The following is a 17,500-nucleotide window of genomic DNA, read 5'->3' on the forward strand; positions in this document are numbered from 1 at the left end:
GTTTCCCCCCTCCCCCCCCCCCTCTCACATGCACATACACACTTTCACAGTCTTTCAGCCTCTCTTGATCTCTTTTGCTCTCCATCTCTCAAATAGTCTCTTTTGCTCTGTCTTTTTCTCTCTGTACAACACGCAATCGGTTTCCCTCACTCTTTCTCTCTCTTTCGTCTCTTTTTTTCCTTGTCTCATGCTTTCATTCACTGCCACTCTTCTGCGCTTATCCTCTGTCAGTCCCTTGTTTTCTTTTCTCACTGCCTTTCTGACCTTTTTTTCCTTTACTAATACTGTCTTTCTTCAAAGGTGCAGCGTGTAATATTTTTTTAGTTTTTTCCAGAATTTGTGCATTCAGAAATGTTAAGTTTTTTTTTACAAACACTTACCTCCACCATCAGATTCTAAGTATTCATTATACAGGGATTAAAGTTTTCCGTCGCTATGACGGATTTCCGTCAACTGGATTTTCGTTTGGACGGATTTCCGTCTTTATAATTCATGTCAATTAATTTACAATTTTTACTTTCCAACTGAACTCAAATCGAGAGCACTCCTGGTCATGAGAAGGGAAGGAGAGGTGTGTTTGGTGTACGGATTTAGTTATACACGCGCCATCACCGGTGGTGTCATACAACAGATTCACTCAGTAGTTTTGAGCCATCCCCTTTTCTTCCGTGTTCCAAAAAAAAAGAAAAAAGAAAAGCACACCAGCGGTCAACAATTCGGTTGCGGCGCAGCGCGAGAGATTAAAAAAACAAATAGCCAACATTGTTGCTGATGGCAGAAAAGAAAATAAGTGTAATACTATGTTTAAAGTGCCATGAAATGACAATCATTAAATGAGTTGGACTGATATTCCAATATGGGCTAATAATGCATATGCATGGAATGCATAGCTTGAAGAAGGTAGGACACGTATGTTTCCATTATCATTGCACCTGCCGTGGCGGATAGTTAGAAAAAAAATGAATAGTTTACTTCGACTGCGCATGATGTCCTTTTCATGAAGGGGTTGCCTTTTAAGCATTGTGACTTTTACTAACATTATTCATAGCTCTAATGGGACGGGCACAGACGTTTAGCCACTCAAAAACAAGCACACACACAACTGTTGCTGCACACTACTCCAGTTAGCAAAAATAGCATCACACAGTAGCCTACAACAAGCCTTGAAAGTGAAAGAAACACCGAAACGGCATTTATTGACCATGAGTCCACCCATCAGAACACTGTTTCCCAGAGCAAGACGTGGCATAAAATATTGGCTCTGCCAGGGATATCCTCCGTGACCCCTGTAAAATGCAACCCATTTTTAACTTATTTCTTAAATATATATCGGCAACAACAAAGTTAATATGCTATGATTACAAATGAGACTGTACATTATCCGTTGTCAGAAAGACAACTAGAGCTAGTTCTACACGTAGCCAGTCAAACGCGCTACACTTTGAGGATGAAAGGGATGGTATTACGCATGGCATATCCTAGCTAGCTGCCAATGATAGCCATCTTCTCGGACTATACGCTTCGTTTCAGTTCAGTTATTTGCGCACTGCGCACTCAGGACTGATGGGTGGGTGGATTGTCTTGATTCGAGTGGAAAGTTGCGCGACTTGGGAAAGTGTGTTACTTTTGTTAAACGATAGACGTATGTCTGTGACTGTGTCGTGTCCGCTTGTAGGAGAGAACACGAGTGCGTGTAGGAATCGGGGACGTTTTTTAAATCAATGGTAAGCGTGTGCGTGGCACCGCACATCGAGAAGCAAAAAAGTACCGGTAGCCATAGGTTTTCAAAACGGTAGAACACAAGAGGTAGACTACAGGATGAATAGTGAAAAACATACAAAATAACCAACAACTAGTTTTCTCCCTCTGATTGCTATGACCAGTGCATTATTTTTTTAAATGTCAGAAATACTGCAAGCAATGCGCACCAGTGCTTTCACCAGAACAGTGTTTGCCCATTCTGATGGGAAAGAAAAATATAGCCTACTACTAAAAAAAACCCATAATGGGATCACTGTATCAACGCATTGCAATTCCAACTCAATAATTCTATGATATCAGCTAGACCATTTTGAAGCAACACTCATTGTGAATCCATTCTGCATAATGTTGTGAACAATTCATAAATAATGGGTAGATATAAGAGGAAATAACCAAAACATGAACCAAATTGCAGTTCAATGTTTGCAGTCTGATATAATATCCATTATCCCTCCATTCTCGGCCATTTCTAGTCAATCTGGTGGCCTAGGCCTGCCCCTTTCCCTCTTTCCTTTTTCTTGTATTTAGAAATTGGCATCTGTAAACATATCATTGTAGGCCTACATCTGATTGAGCACATCTGATCTAGTACCTACAGGTACATTCATACTGAGTGTGTATATAGGCCTACTGAGTGTATAATGAATATTCATTGTTAATGTGAAGTGTAAAGTTTTATGTTGGTTGAAGTTCTGATTTTGTGGCACTTTTTGGTTTTACTGGCGCCCTCAAGACATAGGCCTATTCCGCTCTAGGCGACTGCCCTGTCTGCCTATGCCTAGTGTTGGCTCTGGCACCGTTCCTTGCATAAAACCAGTGTATGTTTCGTTATGAGGGCAGAGCCTGGCTACATTGGTTTTCGTTGGGTTACGGAGTGATACTCGATCGGGTGCCTAACCGGTAAAAAAAGTTCAGTCAGATGACTTTTTTTTGCTTTAATCCCTGCATTATAACTGGGAAAATTGGACTTTTCATACATGAAAAGGTGGCGCTTCCCCATTTCCGTCATTTTGCGTTTCCATACATTTTTAGCTACAAAATTACTCTACTTTTGTCATACTAGTAAATACTAGTTCATTGTTTAGTAAATATTAATGAAAAGATCAAATTTTGCAATAGGCAGCACAGTTTCAATAAGGAGCATTGTTGCAATACCTACTCTGGCCACCATCCTGCACAGTGTACCTACGTATAACAGTTTTAATTTACTCTCCCATCTCTCCTATGCAACTTTTTCATTTCCCTTCTGTTGTCTGCCTATCGCAGTGTCCTCTGCCCCCCCCCTCTCTCTGTCTCTCTCTCCCTCTCTCTCCCTCTCTCTCTCTCTCTCTCTCTCTCTCTCTCTCTCTCTCTCTCTCTCTCTCTCTCTCTCTCTCTGTATTCACTCACTCTTTCTCTCCCTTTTTATTCCTTCTTTTTTTTTCTCTTTTCTTTTTTTCTCTTCAATCGTTTCCGCTGGCATCTGGTGGCCTTTTGGCCCTGGCCCGCCTCAGACAGACAGAGGAGAGTGCTGGGCACACAAAGAGCCTCATGCACAAAACTGCTAATTATTTTCTACTCTGTCAGTCATTGCCTTGTGGTGTGTGTGCGTGTGTCTGTGTGTGTGCGTGTGTGTGTGTGTGTGTGTGTGTGTGTGTTTGTTTGTGTGTGTGTGTGTGTGTGTGTGCAGTACCCGCCCTGCCTGGCAAATTTGATGCAACTGGTCGAGAGAAGGCATTTACACACTCAACAGCCAGGAGACACACATGGGCAAATATTGCTCTGTGTGTTTTCAAAAATATAGTCTTTGTGTGTGATTGTGTATGTGATTGTCTTTGTGTGTGTGTGTGTGTGTTTTTCTCAATCATGATCCTCCATTCCATGCTGTGCCCACCCCCTTTGGCTCTGCGTGGCGTGTGTGTGTGTGTGTGTGTGTGTGTGTGTGTGTGTGTGTGTGTGTGTGTGTGTGTGTGTGTGTGTGTGTGTGTGTGTGTGTGTGTGTGTGTGTGTGTGTTGAGCCCCCTGCTGTATTTGTCTGGTCTGCCTGACTTTCGTTCACCACATGGCGGCCTCCTGCAGGAAGTGTTCAGCACACACACACACACATACGCTCGCACACACGCACACACTGCTACAGTCCGGCTGAGATATGGCCCTCGTGCGGCACAACCACGGCCAATGACGACCGCATCTCCTCCCGAGTCTGGGGCAGACTTCAGAAACGCTCATTTACACACAGACACAAACACACACAGACACGCGCGCGCGCACACACACACACACACACACACACACACACACACACACACACACACACACACACACACACACACACACACACACACTGGCCATGACAGTCACACACACCAGCATGCCAGCTACACACACAAATCATGCCATGCTATCACGCTAAGTAAACACATTGTCATGACAAGCATATTGTCATGACAGTGACACAATTTCATGTCTGATACGGATCTGACCTGATATGAAATTAACAAGCTGTGGTGGTTATACAAGCTCATTGTCAATTCATTTAGTGTGTCTAATTGCTTTCCTAGACAGCAAAATATGTTTGTTTAAACAATGAGCTGTCTCCACAATCGGTTTTGTATAATGACAACATCACAAAAATGTTTATTCGATTGCATTTTTGCTATCTGGCTTTGCATATCAGGTCTGTCTAGATGTTTACATTTTAATTGAGCAAACATTAAGCAAAATAACATAGCACAAGTTATCAGAGCTCCAAATACTCATTTCCATGCACCTGGCATGAAAAATACTTAAAACACTTAAAGGTGGCTGTGCAGGTGAAGATTTAAACACATTCTCACCACTTTCTTGGTTGGTTAATGGTTACCACAAAACATAATATATGAAAAAATGCAGGTATTATTCCCCTTAAAGCAATGCATGACATGTTAGGGACTGGTGACCCAAGATGCTATAGCAAAGAAGGTGGATCTAACAAGAAGAGTCATTTTGTTTATTTTCCGGTATCCACTTTATGTCGGGTGAACGCCCCTTTAGGAGACCTTCGGTTAGGAGACATTCGGAGTCCTGAGGTTGAGAATCAATTAAGTCCCCTTAGCGCTGTAGATGGCGGTAGCGCACGTCTTGCGCAAACACCTCAAAAAGAGAAGAAGAAGTAAGGGACAACGCCCCCTTTGGAGACCCAACTTGAGCACACGCTTTTGCATTGAGTGGGCGTGTTTTGCGATATCTTGGTCTTATTCAGTATTTTTGGCTATAGCCTCTCTGATGAGGGGGAGTCCCCAATGTGACATCATCACTTAATTCTGCTTAAAACATGAACGTTAATACATAGACTCTAACACCATTTCAGGAAATGATTGAAATGGCATGCATATATTGAGTACTTTCAGTACCTATTAATTATTAGTGGTGGATAACCTTTTACAACCACCTTTAAGAAAAAAATGGCTCAATACATCACATTACAAGTCCGTTCAAAATCAGCATGAACAGAGACAAGAGAGTTGAGGCATGAATGAACCCTGACCTCACTGACTAAAAGTTTTTAAAGTGGTGACTGAAGTAATTTGAAGGAAATTACACATAGTCTATCGACACGCTCTCATCTTATCTTATGCTGTTCTTAATTGGACTCTCTTTCTCATCAAGAGTTGCCCACTCGTTTTAAAACCATAACTTCTAAGCCCACTCGTTTTAAAACCATAACTTCTAAGTTTGTAAGAACTCATCGGATGAAAGAATAAAAACACAAAGTGGACCTCGTATGTTTATTTTTTTTTCAGAACTCATGGAGATAAATGAAACGCGTCAGAACGTTTCACTGATACCAAAGTCATGTTGTACACTATTCAACCTGGAACTGCAGCGTTTCATGATTGTGAAAACTGGAAAGCTTAAGGACATCAAAGACGAACACTAAAGCTTATAAGGTTCTCTATAAAACATCCCCCAAATTTCCACCTTGAGTCGAGTCCAATAGCAGAAGTTAGCAGAAATTCCCTCTTGTCATCCAGGTTACTTCGCTTCCAGCGAATTTGCTTTATTCACCGATCCTCCATAGAGAAGTAATGATTTCCGTTGCTCCAGTAGTGTAGGTTGCTCTCGGTGTACACACAGTTTAAGGCATTTAATATTTCTTTAGTCTCTTGGATGGCTGTTACCTTACATCTGTTCGTAAATGCACTATGAAGGAGTTCCCAAGAGCATGTCAGTGGTATAGATGGCCAGGGATAGAAAAGAAAAGAGCGCTTCTCAGAGTCATCAAACATGAACTCCCACATCTAACTTTCATGCCATTTCATGCATCTGATACCCTACCCTTCACTCTCTCACACGCAATGCCAAATTTCATCTGCCGCCTCACGCACATCCTGACAACCCCCATATTCTGCCTCTGATGGGAACCCTACACATTTATGCTGCTGTAGCGCTTTCACAGACAGACTCAATACCGCCTGCTGAGAGGTCTGTGACAGACACTTGTGTCACCGTGACACCATCGTGGCTAGTCGTCATTAGGCCGTGACAAGGCGCTTCTGTCGCCACGGTTCTGTAAGGAAATCAGAGGACACATACAGGCTGGCACAGATGAATTACAGCCTACAGAACATAGACACACACACACACACACACACACACACACACACACACACACACACACACACACACACACACACACACACACACACACACACACACACACACACACACACACACACACACACACGAACACACACATGCCATCATCTACACAAACACACACACTCACACAATCACACACACACACCACACTCTCACACAAACACACACACACACATGCAGACACTCAAACACACACACATCATCATCACAGGCCCTTCCCCTGGAGTAATCATGTGGGGCCTTCATACATTCTCTGTCCCCTTTATACTGTGAGGAGAACAGAGGCAGAGGGACAGGACAGATTTATAGTAATAATGTAAAGGGCAGACTCTCCTTGATGTGAAGCCGAGCAGTCTCTTATCCGTAATGTAAAGAGCCAGTGCCCCCTGGCACAGCTAGCTCATCTCCTTTCTGCTCCTTTTTCTAAGCCAGAGCCAAGGTCTGTCATCATCCGGTCGGCTATTCAGTGACCAGAGCCTCTTGTTGGTCGGTTTTGCTGAAGGCTTTTCCCCCGCGTCTCCTCATAGGCTCACATCATGCCCTTGGCTAACGCACTTCTCATAACACGGACGGAGGCACACACACACTTGCAGAGTGACCCATCATATTTGTGAAACACTTCTGGAGTACTTTGCATTTAGTAACAGGCTCTTCACACTGTAAAACATTGCAGGCAGTTAAACGTAAGTTGCCCTGCTGCTTTAAGTTTGTAAGTTAACTCAACTCCAGACTTAACTCAATTCGAGGAGTTCTCAATTTCAGTTAACTTACAAAGTTAAGGCAACAGGGCAGCTTACTTTTTTTACGGTTAACTGACTGCAGTGTTATACAGCGCATTTACTTGCAACAAAAAAAATGATTACGCAGTGTTAAACAGGGCACGTGCCCATATGCCCTTAGCCCTCCGAAGGACCATAAGACTTACACATAAAGAATGTGTAATGAAGACCATTTTCTGTCTAAACTCAATTTATGTTGTATATGTAGTTAGTGCACTTGCCTTTGTAGGGCAGTATCAGCATAACACACTCCATATCTTTCTCCAGCGTGTCTGTCAGCCACAGATATCTCTGTGGACCTGTTCTGCAGTCATCATTGTTATATACTAAGTGTATTCTAGTAATCCAAGTTGATGACAGCATCTCACAGGTTAACTCGCACTCTAAATATGACGCCATACACCCAATACCTGCAGGTTGAGCGTTACGGTACGTCTTCCGAAAATTAAGATTGATACACTCAATACTATGGCCTATAGAGTTTTGAAGATTAAGCCTGAAAAATGCAGCCATAGCACTCACCGTTGTGCAGAATAACACTTCATTAGGCTACCATAGACCCAACGTCGTGCATAATAACATTTCATTACGCTACCATAGACAGAGACAATACAATGGTAGGACATCATGTAAATCATCATGTACATTAACTTTTAAATATGCTGCCGTATACCCCCAGTAGTGTGGTAGAATAGCACTACCCTTCAATATGCTGCCATATTCCCCATTTTACGCCTTGCTGCACCGCCACACCACATGTCCCTTTCCGCCTCTCCGGTCACCCTCATCCTTCACTGCTGCTACGGCACATTAGCCGTAATATTGACCCTCTCTCCTCCTCCTCCTCCTCCTCCTCCTCCTCCTCCTCATCAGATCTTAATTTAAAAGACAGAAGAATAATGTCTTCGATTAAGCGTGAGGCTTCCTTGTTGGCGTTGGGTTGCAGTGCAGTGCAGTGTGTTGAGTTGACACAGACACGCAGCTCTTGAAATAAGGGAATTCTTAGCTAAGCTTTTGCACTTCGAAAGTGTGTGTGTGTGTGTGTGTGTGTGTGTGTGTGTGTGTGTGTGTGTGTGTGTGTGTGTGTGTGTGTGTGAATGTGAATGTGTGCACGCGCGTGTGTTTGCAAGGTGTGTGTGTGAGTGACGGGTGTACTCACACTCCTAATCCTCCCTGCTCCACTGGGAATGTGTCCAGGCAGAGCCAGCCGCGAGGGGTCACACCTGTGATTTACACTACAAGTCACACACACACACACACACACACACACACACACACACACACACACACACACACACACACACACACACACACACACACACACACACACACACACACACACACACACACACACACACACACACACACACACACACAGGCCAGCCAGAGGTTACTCTCATGCCAGGTTGCTCTCTGAGCTCTTCAAACGAGACAGGGGTTGCTCTTGTGTGAGACGGGGGTGGTTGCCCTTATGCACAAAATACCCATGGTGCACCAGCAGTGTCGACTCACACCTCTCTCATCTCATCCTCACACACCTCTGTTGGTGTCAGCCAGGGGTTCTCCGCGACTGAGCTTACCAATTAACTATGAGATATGTGAACACTTTGTGTTTTTGCTTGGATTATTTCTGGGTGTTCATTTCTTTGAGGCGAGGATAGAGCAGAGCAGGTAATAGTATTAATAGCTTCTCTGATGTGTCAGTATCAGAGCGTGGTGTTAATAGCATCCATAAGCTCAAGTTTTGTCAGGAGCAGTGGTGTAGTTAACTTTATAAAGATGAACCGTATCAAGGTCGTGCACCTCAGCTCTAAAAAATATTCTTGCATATTTCCAACCGCAGCTGAGATCTCTCTTGCTCTCTGGGTGTGTGTGTGTGTGTGTGTGTGTGTGTGTGTGTGTGTGTGTGTGTGTGTGTGTGTGTGTGTGTGTGTGTGTGTGTGTGTGTGTGTGTGTGTGTGTGTGTGTGTGTGCGCGTGCTTTTTTATGATTAAATAAAAACACATCACCAGACCCAGGCTTTGAGTAAATATTTGATTTTCCCTAATGGAATTACTGCCCAGAAAGCCCATTAAAGCCCATTTCCTGAGGCTGTTGTTGACAGTGGGCCCTAACAATGAGCGACAGACACAAAAACAGAGACAGAGAGACAGTGCAACTAGAGAAATAGCACAGAAGGGGAAAAGGAGAGCACTTATCGACACAGAACAAACACAAAATAAGACGGAAGATTACAGGGTGTTTTTTTTTCTCAGACAGGACAGTGGGAGATGACAGGAAACAAGATGGGAGAGAGAGATGGGGAAGGATCGGGCAATGACCCGGCTCGGGAATCGAACCCAGGTCGCCCGCGTAGCAGTCCACCCTTACGAAAATTGTACATGACTTTACTGTAGTAATCATGGTTTTACCATGTAATGTCATGGTTAGTCTAAGTACTCTGAACCAACCGTGGTTCTTCACTAACTATATAACATAGTTATTCATGTTTTTCTCAGCATGGTTTGTGACTATGGTTTGCGACGAAAGAGCCACAGCTGGGCGGAAAGATTACAATTTGATGTACTCAACCTCTTCACTCATACAAAATAAGCAGGTTTTAGCCCTCCTTTGCAAATCCACCCAGATCGAGGTTCACACAAATTAAAATATTGCGTCTCTCTTAAAATGCGTCTCTCATGCTCTGCTCGTAATTTAAGACTCAGCTGCAGATGAAGATGTTGTATGTTATTGACGTTCCTGCTGTTTGATCCCAGCACGCTCCCCTCCTGTGCGGTTGTAATGTATAATACATTGGGCGTGCTCTACTGATCGCTGCCGTGCTCGAATCTCGGCAGGGGAACAATGTTTTATTCCGTCTTGTCATCTCACCATTAATGGCACTCTGATTCAACTCCAGCTTCTCCAAACTCCTAGGCAGACAGAGACGTCTGATAGCCGCCGTAGTCTTGATGGTTTTCGTTTCGTTTGATCGTAATGCTTGATAGTTTTGTGTGATGATGTTTCTGTGTCTGGTTTGACCCAGAGTACTGTACTGCTGCCTCTCCCACACTTCATTCATTCACCGCCCACCTCCATGCTGTGTTGCTTTTAACAAGCATGCTTCTTTTGTGTTTGTTTGGTTCACTCGTTCGCCTCCCGTTTCGTCAGCACAAGCACTTGGAAACACACACACACACACACACACACACACACACACACACACACACACACACACACACACACACACACAAGCACGCACACACAAGCATGCACACCCACAATCATACTCTCTCTCTCTCTCTCTCTCTCTCTCTCTCTCTCTCTCTCTCTCTCTCTCTCTCTCTCTGTCTCTCTCTCTCTCACACACACACACACACACACACACACACACTTTCTCTCACACATACACACATACACACAAACACACACACACAAACACACACACATACTACACCTCCCTCAGGCACCTGTCACGGATATTTTTACGGCACACGCGCCACGGCAATTAAAGAGGGATCAGGTAAACTGCCCGTGAAGCCTGTTTTCAGCAGGAGCTCGTTAGCGCCGTAATAACCTGCAGCTCCCGGAGACCCTTATAGTGCTCTCTGTCTGACTCTCTGCTGTTGCTGCTGCTGGTGCTGCGTACAGACTCTATAGCAGGGGTACTGAACTAGGGACTGAAAAGTTCCACTCGCCAAATTTCCGATGTTCCCAGGGTCCGAAAAAGTTGCAACGGGCCGATGCAGAAAATAGCTGGCCGCACTGGCCTCTTGTTGGCTCACTGAGTTGTCATAGTGATGATCATTTTATTTGTCATAAGATTGGCTTTGGGGAAACCTACACCTAGAGATCGCATAGCAGCTAAATCTCGCTTGACACACAATGAAAATGCAATAATTATAATTGTAATACATGTATTACAGAGGGATTTTGTTTCGGTCAGGATGGCATTGTGTTTGGGACCCGAGTCCGCCAGTTCAGTATGTCTGCACTGTAGGCAGGGTGTCTGCAGGGTCTTAAAAAGTCTAAAAAAGTCTAAAATGACACATTTTCCATTTTAGGCCTAAAAAAGTCTAAAATATTGGGATATTTTGCAGTGTAAGTCTAAAATTGAGTTTGAGTAATTTAAGACCTATGTTTCAATGCAAAATATTGACAAAGGATTAATGTTTATTTGTTTTATTACGCTTTGTTTTTACGTCCTTTTCCAAGCCGCTGTTTTGTTTCTGATATGTGTGCGCGCGTATATATAGTCAATTGACCGCAATCTGACTTTATTTAATTTTTTAATACTCCGCGAAGGTCTAAAATTTAGCCCATGATGGTCTAAAAAAGGTCTAAAAAAGTCTAAAATTGCACTTCTTAAAACCTGCAGACACCCTGTGTAGGGTGTAGAGCAGAGACCAGACACTATGGGGTTCTTACATTGCACTTAGCTGATGCTTTCATCCAAAACGACTCACAGTTATTTTACAGGGTATTGGTTACAGTCCCTGGAGCAGTGTGGGCATAGGTGCCTTGCTCAAGGGTACTTCAGCCACCATTAATGGTATGGGATACAGACAATATGGGGGTGTAGAGAGCATATGAAGAACAGACACTATGGAGTCAAGAACAGACACTATGGAGTCAAGAACAGACACTATGGAGTGTAGAGCTGACACTATGGGATGAAGAGCAGAAACTATGGGATGAAGAGCAGAAACTATGGGATGAAGAGCAGACACTATGGGATGAAGAGCAGAAACTATGGGATGAAGAGCAGAAACTATGGGATGAAGAGCAGAAACTATGGGATGAAGAGCAGACACTGTACTTGTAGTTACTGCACTTTGCCTTTGTTGGGCAGAAAAGGTCTCATAGAAACACATAGACGTAGACACATAGGTACTGTGTACGGTCTGATGGAGAACTACTAGAGGGTTCAGATACAGTGCCAAGGGGTTTTCTAGTCACTAGGCTGTGAGTCATCTGGAGTTGCAGAGTCAAGAGTCCACTGTGAGATGAGGGAGGTCAGCAGGACAGGCAGGAGGACAGGAAGGCTAAGTCGAGCAAACACTCTCCTCAGTAAGCCTCAATTGGGATGCAGGCAGGAGGGCAGGCTAGCTACACAAAGCTAACGTTTGCCTTGGGAACTCTTTTGGATTAGGCGGGAAAACCGCAAAGGCGTTCAAGTGACAAATCAGTTTTTTGTTTTTTGTTTTTTGTTTTTGTTTGTTTTTTTAACCCAAAGGTAGCCTGTGTCCGGTGACCCAGCCACAGCCTTGACACAGCCTTATAACTACCTCTGGGTTAAAGGGGTATGCCACTATTTTGGGGCTGAATGCGGTTAAAATCGTTGTCCTGGGTTTATAAAGGTGGTAGAGGGTCTTATTTTTCATGTTAGGCGTTGTCGTTTTTTAAGGGAGGGAGTAAGTATCTAAGCTAGTGAGAGTCAATGGATCACACATGTACAGTGATCCATTGACTTTCACTAGCATAGCTACATACTCCTTCTTTTAACTTGTCTTAAAACAAGACAATGCTTAACATGAAAAATAAGATACTTTACCACCTTTATAAACCTCGGGCAACGATTTTAACCCCAAAAGAGTGGCATACCCACAAAGTTCACCACTAAAAAAACACCTTTGTTGTGTAACGTTCACAGGACTTATTTTAAAAACACAATGCTAACTATTTCTATGAAACAATTCGTCTTCTAAGAAACATGTTTGAGTTTGGGAAAAAACCCTCAAAGATGGCATTCATATTTAAATGATATTGAGTTGTTTTGTATTATGTAAAATGAAAAAATATAATGAAAAAATGAACTGGCTGAGAAGCATGCTAAAGAAGTGCGCTACATCCTCCATTAGTGTTAACATGCTAATTTTCTTTGCAAACACACCGGGCGTTAATACTAGTGTTAACAAGTGCTTTTGTTTGCAAATACACACTTGAGGTGTTGCTATTAAATGTTAACATGCTATTTTTTCTTTGCAAACATCTTTATAACATGTGCTCATTTCACTTTTCCAGTGCATTTGAATTTAAAAGCATGTCCTAATAACAATGACTTGAATTGGGCTTCTTTTAAAGGATCATTTTTGCCTCTTTTTTTTCTTTTTCCTTTTTTCCTTTTTCTCCTATTTTTTTGTTTTGTTTTGTTTTTGTGTGTTTCTGTCTCTGTTCTTTGCAGGCATCTTGGACTCGGCCAGAGCAGCATAAGGTATTAACATCCCCCCCCGCCCTCCTCTCTGAAAAAAGCCCTCCTCTCTCTCTAAACTGGAGAAAATGCACACATTCACACATTCACAAATACACACACTCACATGGGCACAATGTGAGGTACAATTCCCCAATCTCACGGTCTGTCTCCCAACAATAGTCTGTCTAGTCTGGAAAATCACAAATAAATGCATGCTAAATAAGGTATAACGCCCCGTCTCTATCTCATAACAACCCCTCTTAGAAGGACACAGACGCATGCACGGACATACGGACGCACACACATACGGGCACACACACACGCACACACACCATAAGGTATGTGTGCCACACCCACCATCCTCTAGCTTCAGTCCAAGCCAGCCACTCTTACCCACTCACTCACACACACACACACACACACACACACACACACACACACACACACACACACACACCCACACACACACACACACACACACACCCACACACACACACACACACACACACACACACACACACACACACACACACACTGCCAGAACACACACTTCTCCTCTCAAATACACTGTGATTGAGAGTTGGTCAGTGCAGCAGTCCATCACAACTAGTCTGAGAGCTAGTGAAATGAAATCAGTGAACACTTTCTCTCTCTCTCTCTCTCTCTCTCTCTCTCTCTCTCTCTCTCTCTCTCTCTCTCTCTCTCTCTCTCTCTCTCTCTCTCTCTCTCTCTCTCTCTCTCTCTCAATCTCTCTCTCACTCTCCCTCTCCCTCTCGCTCACTTTCTCTCTCTCTCTCTCTCTCTCTCTCTCTCTCTCTCTCTCTCTCTCTCTCTCTCTCTCTCTCTCTCTCTCTCTCTCTCTCTCACTCACTCACTCACTCACTCACACTCTCACTCACTCTCTCTCTCTGTCTCACTCACACACAGGCACACACACACACACACACACACACTCACACACACACGTATACACACACACACACACACAAAGTCTCAAAGAGTCAGTGTCGGCCGCCCCAGATCTAATACCCCATGTCACCTGGAGGTGTAGTGGTGCGCCGCTGTGTTTGTCAGGAGAGAAAGCACCACAACTGCTTTCAGACCGCCGAATTACATCACTCATGACAGTGATTTAATTCCCCAAAGACCTCATAACATAACGACTCACTGAAGGTGAAAGTGTTCCACAGTACATTCCTGTCCGCTGTACGCCAACCGTTTGCCCTAAAGGCGTTGACGTGCCAACAATGGAAAAAATGCTAGAAATTGAGTGGACAGGAATCTGGTGTCACACTTTTGCCTCTTTTTTTGCGTTTCTGTCACACCGACATGGTCATGCTTTGGTCTGGAAGCCATTTTGTTTGTGTGTGTGTTTTCTGTGATGAACAAACACCAGCGGCCTACACTGTAAAACATTGCAAGTCAGTTGAACGTAAAAAGGTATGTTGCCCTACTGCAGGGGTCAGGAACCTATGGCTCTAGAGCCACATGTGGCTCTTTTGGGAACAGTATATGGCTCTTACTCACCTAGGGTTTCCAACCGTCCCTTGAAATACGGAATAGCCCTTTATTATAAATGGACACGGGAGGTTAAAATGTGTTAAAATGCTGGAAATTACATCTAAGAAATACACAATTTTCGGGGAGAGGACTCCCAGACCCTCGCCATGATGAAGTTGACAGTTGACTTACCTGTTATCAATAAAAGTAATAAATTGACAGTACACTCTAAAATTGTTGGACTTAATTGAAATACATGCTTTTCATTGTATTCAGTGTTTTTCAAATAGTATGGCTCATGAAAATTTTTTTTTGAAAATTTGGCGTCTATGGCTCTCTCCACCAAAAAGGTTCCTGACCCCTGCCCTACTGCCTTAAGTTTGTAAGTTAACTCAACTCGAGGCTTAACTCAACTCAAGGCTTTGTCTAGTTGAGTTAACTTAACAAACCTAAGGCAGCAGGGCAACTTCATTTTTTCCCACGTAACTGGTTGCAATGTTTTACAGTGTACTGATTGCGCCTCCTACAATATTCGTTGGGATTTTCTGGGTATAGTGTCATTACGTCGTCCTATTTCATACCGCCGAAATGACCCACCAGCTACCCTCTGGTGCCTTCTAGAACTCTAGTGGGGGTTTCTGGGTATGAGGACGTGACGTGGTCCCTATCTCGACTCTCACCGCCGAAACGACCTGCCATGAGCCACCAGCTGGCTCCCGGCGCCTTCTAGAATTGTAGGAGGGATTCTGGGTAGGAGTTGGGGGGGGGTTGGGCGACATTATGTCTTCCTCATCTGTCGCCAACTATGACACCGGCTCTGATCGTACTTTTGCAAGACCCTGCCGTAGGGCTAGTGGCATGATGGTGTGTACTTGAGTGTGGCTTGACTGTGTGTGTGTGTGTGTTGAAATCTAGGATGTCACTGATAATAATGTGTGCTACATATAAGTGTCGTGCTTATGTGTGTGTGCCTAAGGCAGGGTATGTGTATGTGTGAGAGAGAGAAAGAGAGAGAGAGAGAGCGCGCGTTCTGTGCCCGTTACTCAGCGGTGACATTTAACGATGCATAATAATTCCATCCAGGTTCGCTGACGCTGCACACGCACGCACACACACACACACGCACGCACGCACACACACACACACACACACACACACACACACACACACACACACACACACACACACACACACACACACACACACACACTGACTAGTGAGTCACAGTCATGCTTCACACTCCATGTGGCTCAATGCTCATTTACTGTCTCCCACACACACACGCGCGCGCACACACAGACATACTCACACAAGCACTGACATTACTCAGATGTGCAGCACGACTCCTGCCGTGTGTGTGTGCGTGTGTGTGTGTGTTTGTGTGTGAGTGTTTGTGTGCGCAGAATGTTTTGGTGGCACTTGCGTAAGTAAGTAAGAGTGAGATAGATGAAACACACCTCCCGCCTCTGCATTGCCATCACACACACACACACACACACACACACACACACACACACACACACACACACACACACACACACACACACACACACACACACACACACACACACACTCATTTGTATACCACACACGCCTACACGGTAACACAAACTTCATACTACTCATGCACATGCTTAAATGCACACAACGGTGTGAAAGCAACCATAACGCAGTGGTAAGCACGCCTCACACACTTGAGATGATGCAAACATGTTTTACACACACAGAGCAACCTCTCACAGTCTCTGTACCATACATACATACAGGGGCAGAATTAGTCATTTTGGGGCCCTAGGCAAAGTATCAACATGGGGCCCTAAAAAGTCACTATATAGACATAAAATTCTGTGTTTTGATGCTATCTACGTGTTCTGAGTCTGTCTGATACTGTACTTTACGTATGTTTGCTTTGTCATATTTATCTTCACTTTGCACTAGTGACGAAGCCTACTTTTTCGTTTGTTAACTGCAACTGGTTTGACAGTCGGGACCCATATGGAGGACAGATTTGGTTGGGTCCCCCTGGGGGGCTGTACCGCCCCTGTTAAGAAACACTATGCTAGAGTGTGGGGTAACACTTCATAATAATGTCTGCTTAGTAAATAATTAACTAATGATGAACAAAACATCACCGTACATACAGTGCATAGTGCTAGAGAGTGGGAGATGAGAATGTGATTTGGTAATCTGGCTTTTCATTTGAATTATTGATGATGAGGTTACGCAACCCTCATATCAGATAGCTGCTGCTACTGCTGCTCATAGCAGGGGTGTGGGAAAGAGTGTGTGTGTGTGTGTGTGTGTGTGTGTGTGTGTGTGTGTGTGTGTGTGTGTGTGTGTGTGTGTGTGTGTGTGTGTGTGTGTGTGTGTGTGTGTGTGTGTGTGTGTGTGTGTGTTTGTCTCTGTGTGTGAAAGCTTGTGTGTGTGTGTGTGTGTGTGTGTGTGTGTGTGTGTGTGTGTGTGTGTGTGTGTGTGTGTGTGTGTGAGTAGATCGGGTGCAGGTGGTGCTGATAAGCTGTTCTTTCCGCCAGGAGCTTATGGAATTTTCTAGAGCGGTCTGGCGGTCGGTGGGTCCGACGGCTGCATCCACAACACACACTCACACACACACACACAAATTCACAAACACACACCACACACACACAAAGACACATCTACACACACACAC

The 17,500-nt window shown here is 44.1% G+C and overlaps 1 protein-coding gene across 2 annotated transcripts in view; it reads left to right on the forward strand.

The window, feature by feature from the left end:
• Positions 1–17,500, forward strand: part of ncam1b (neural cell adhesion molecule 1b) — a 253,942-nt gene that overhangs the window by 159,981 nt on the left and 76,461 nt on the right. Inside the window, exon 9 of one of the 2 annotated variants that reach the window (XM_063207333.1) lies at positions 13,324–13,353. The exons of the other annotated variant lie outside the window; for it this stretch is intronic. Within the exon in view, the coding sequence (XP_063063403.1) occupies positions 13,324–13,353 (30 nt within the window). The remainder of the gene's footprint in view (positions 1–13,323; positions 13,354–17,500) is intronic. 2 annotated transcript variants of the gene reach the window in all.

The sequence above is a fragment of the Engraulis encrasicolus genome, chromosome 9 (assembly GCF_034702125.1).
Source record: "Engraulis encrasicolus isolate BLACKSEA-1 chromosome 9, IST_EnEncr_1.0, whole genome shotgun sequence".
Classification (NCBI taxonomy): Eukaryota; Metazoa; Chordata; class Actinopteri; order Clupeiformes; family Engraulidae; genus Engraulis; species Engraulis encrasicolus.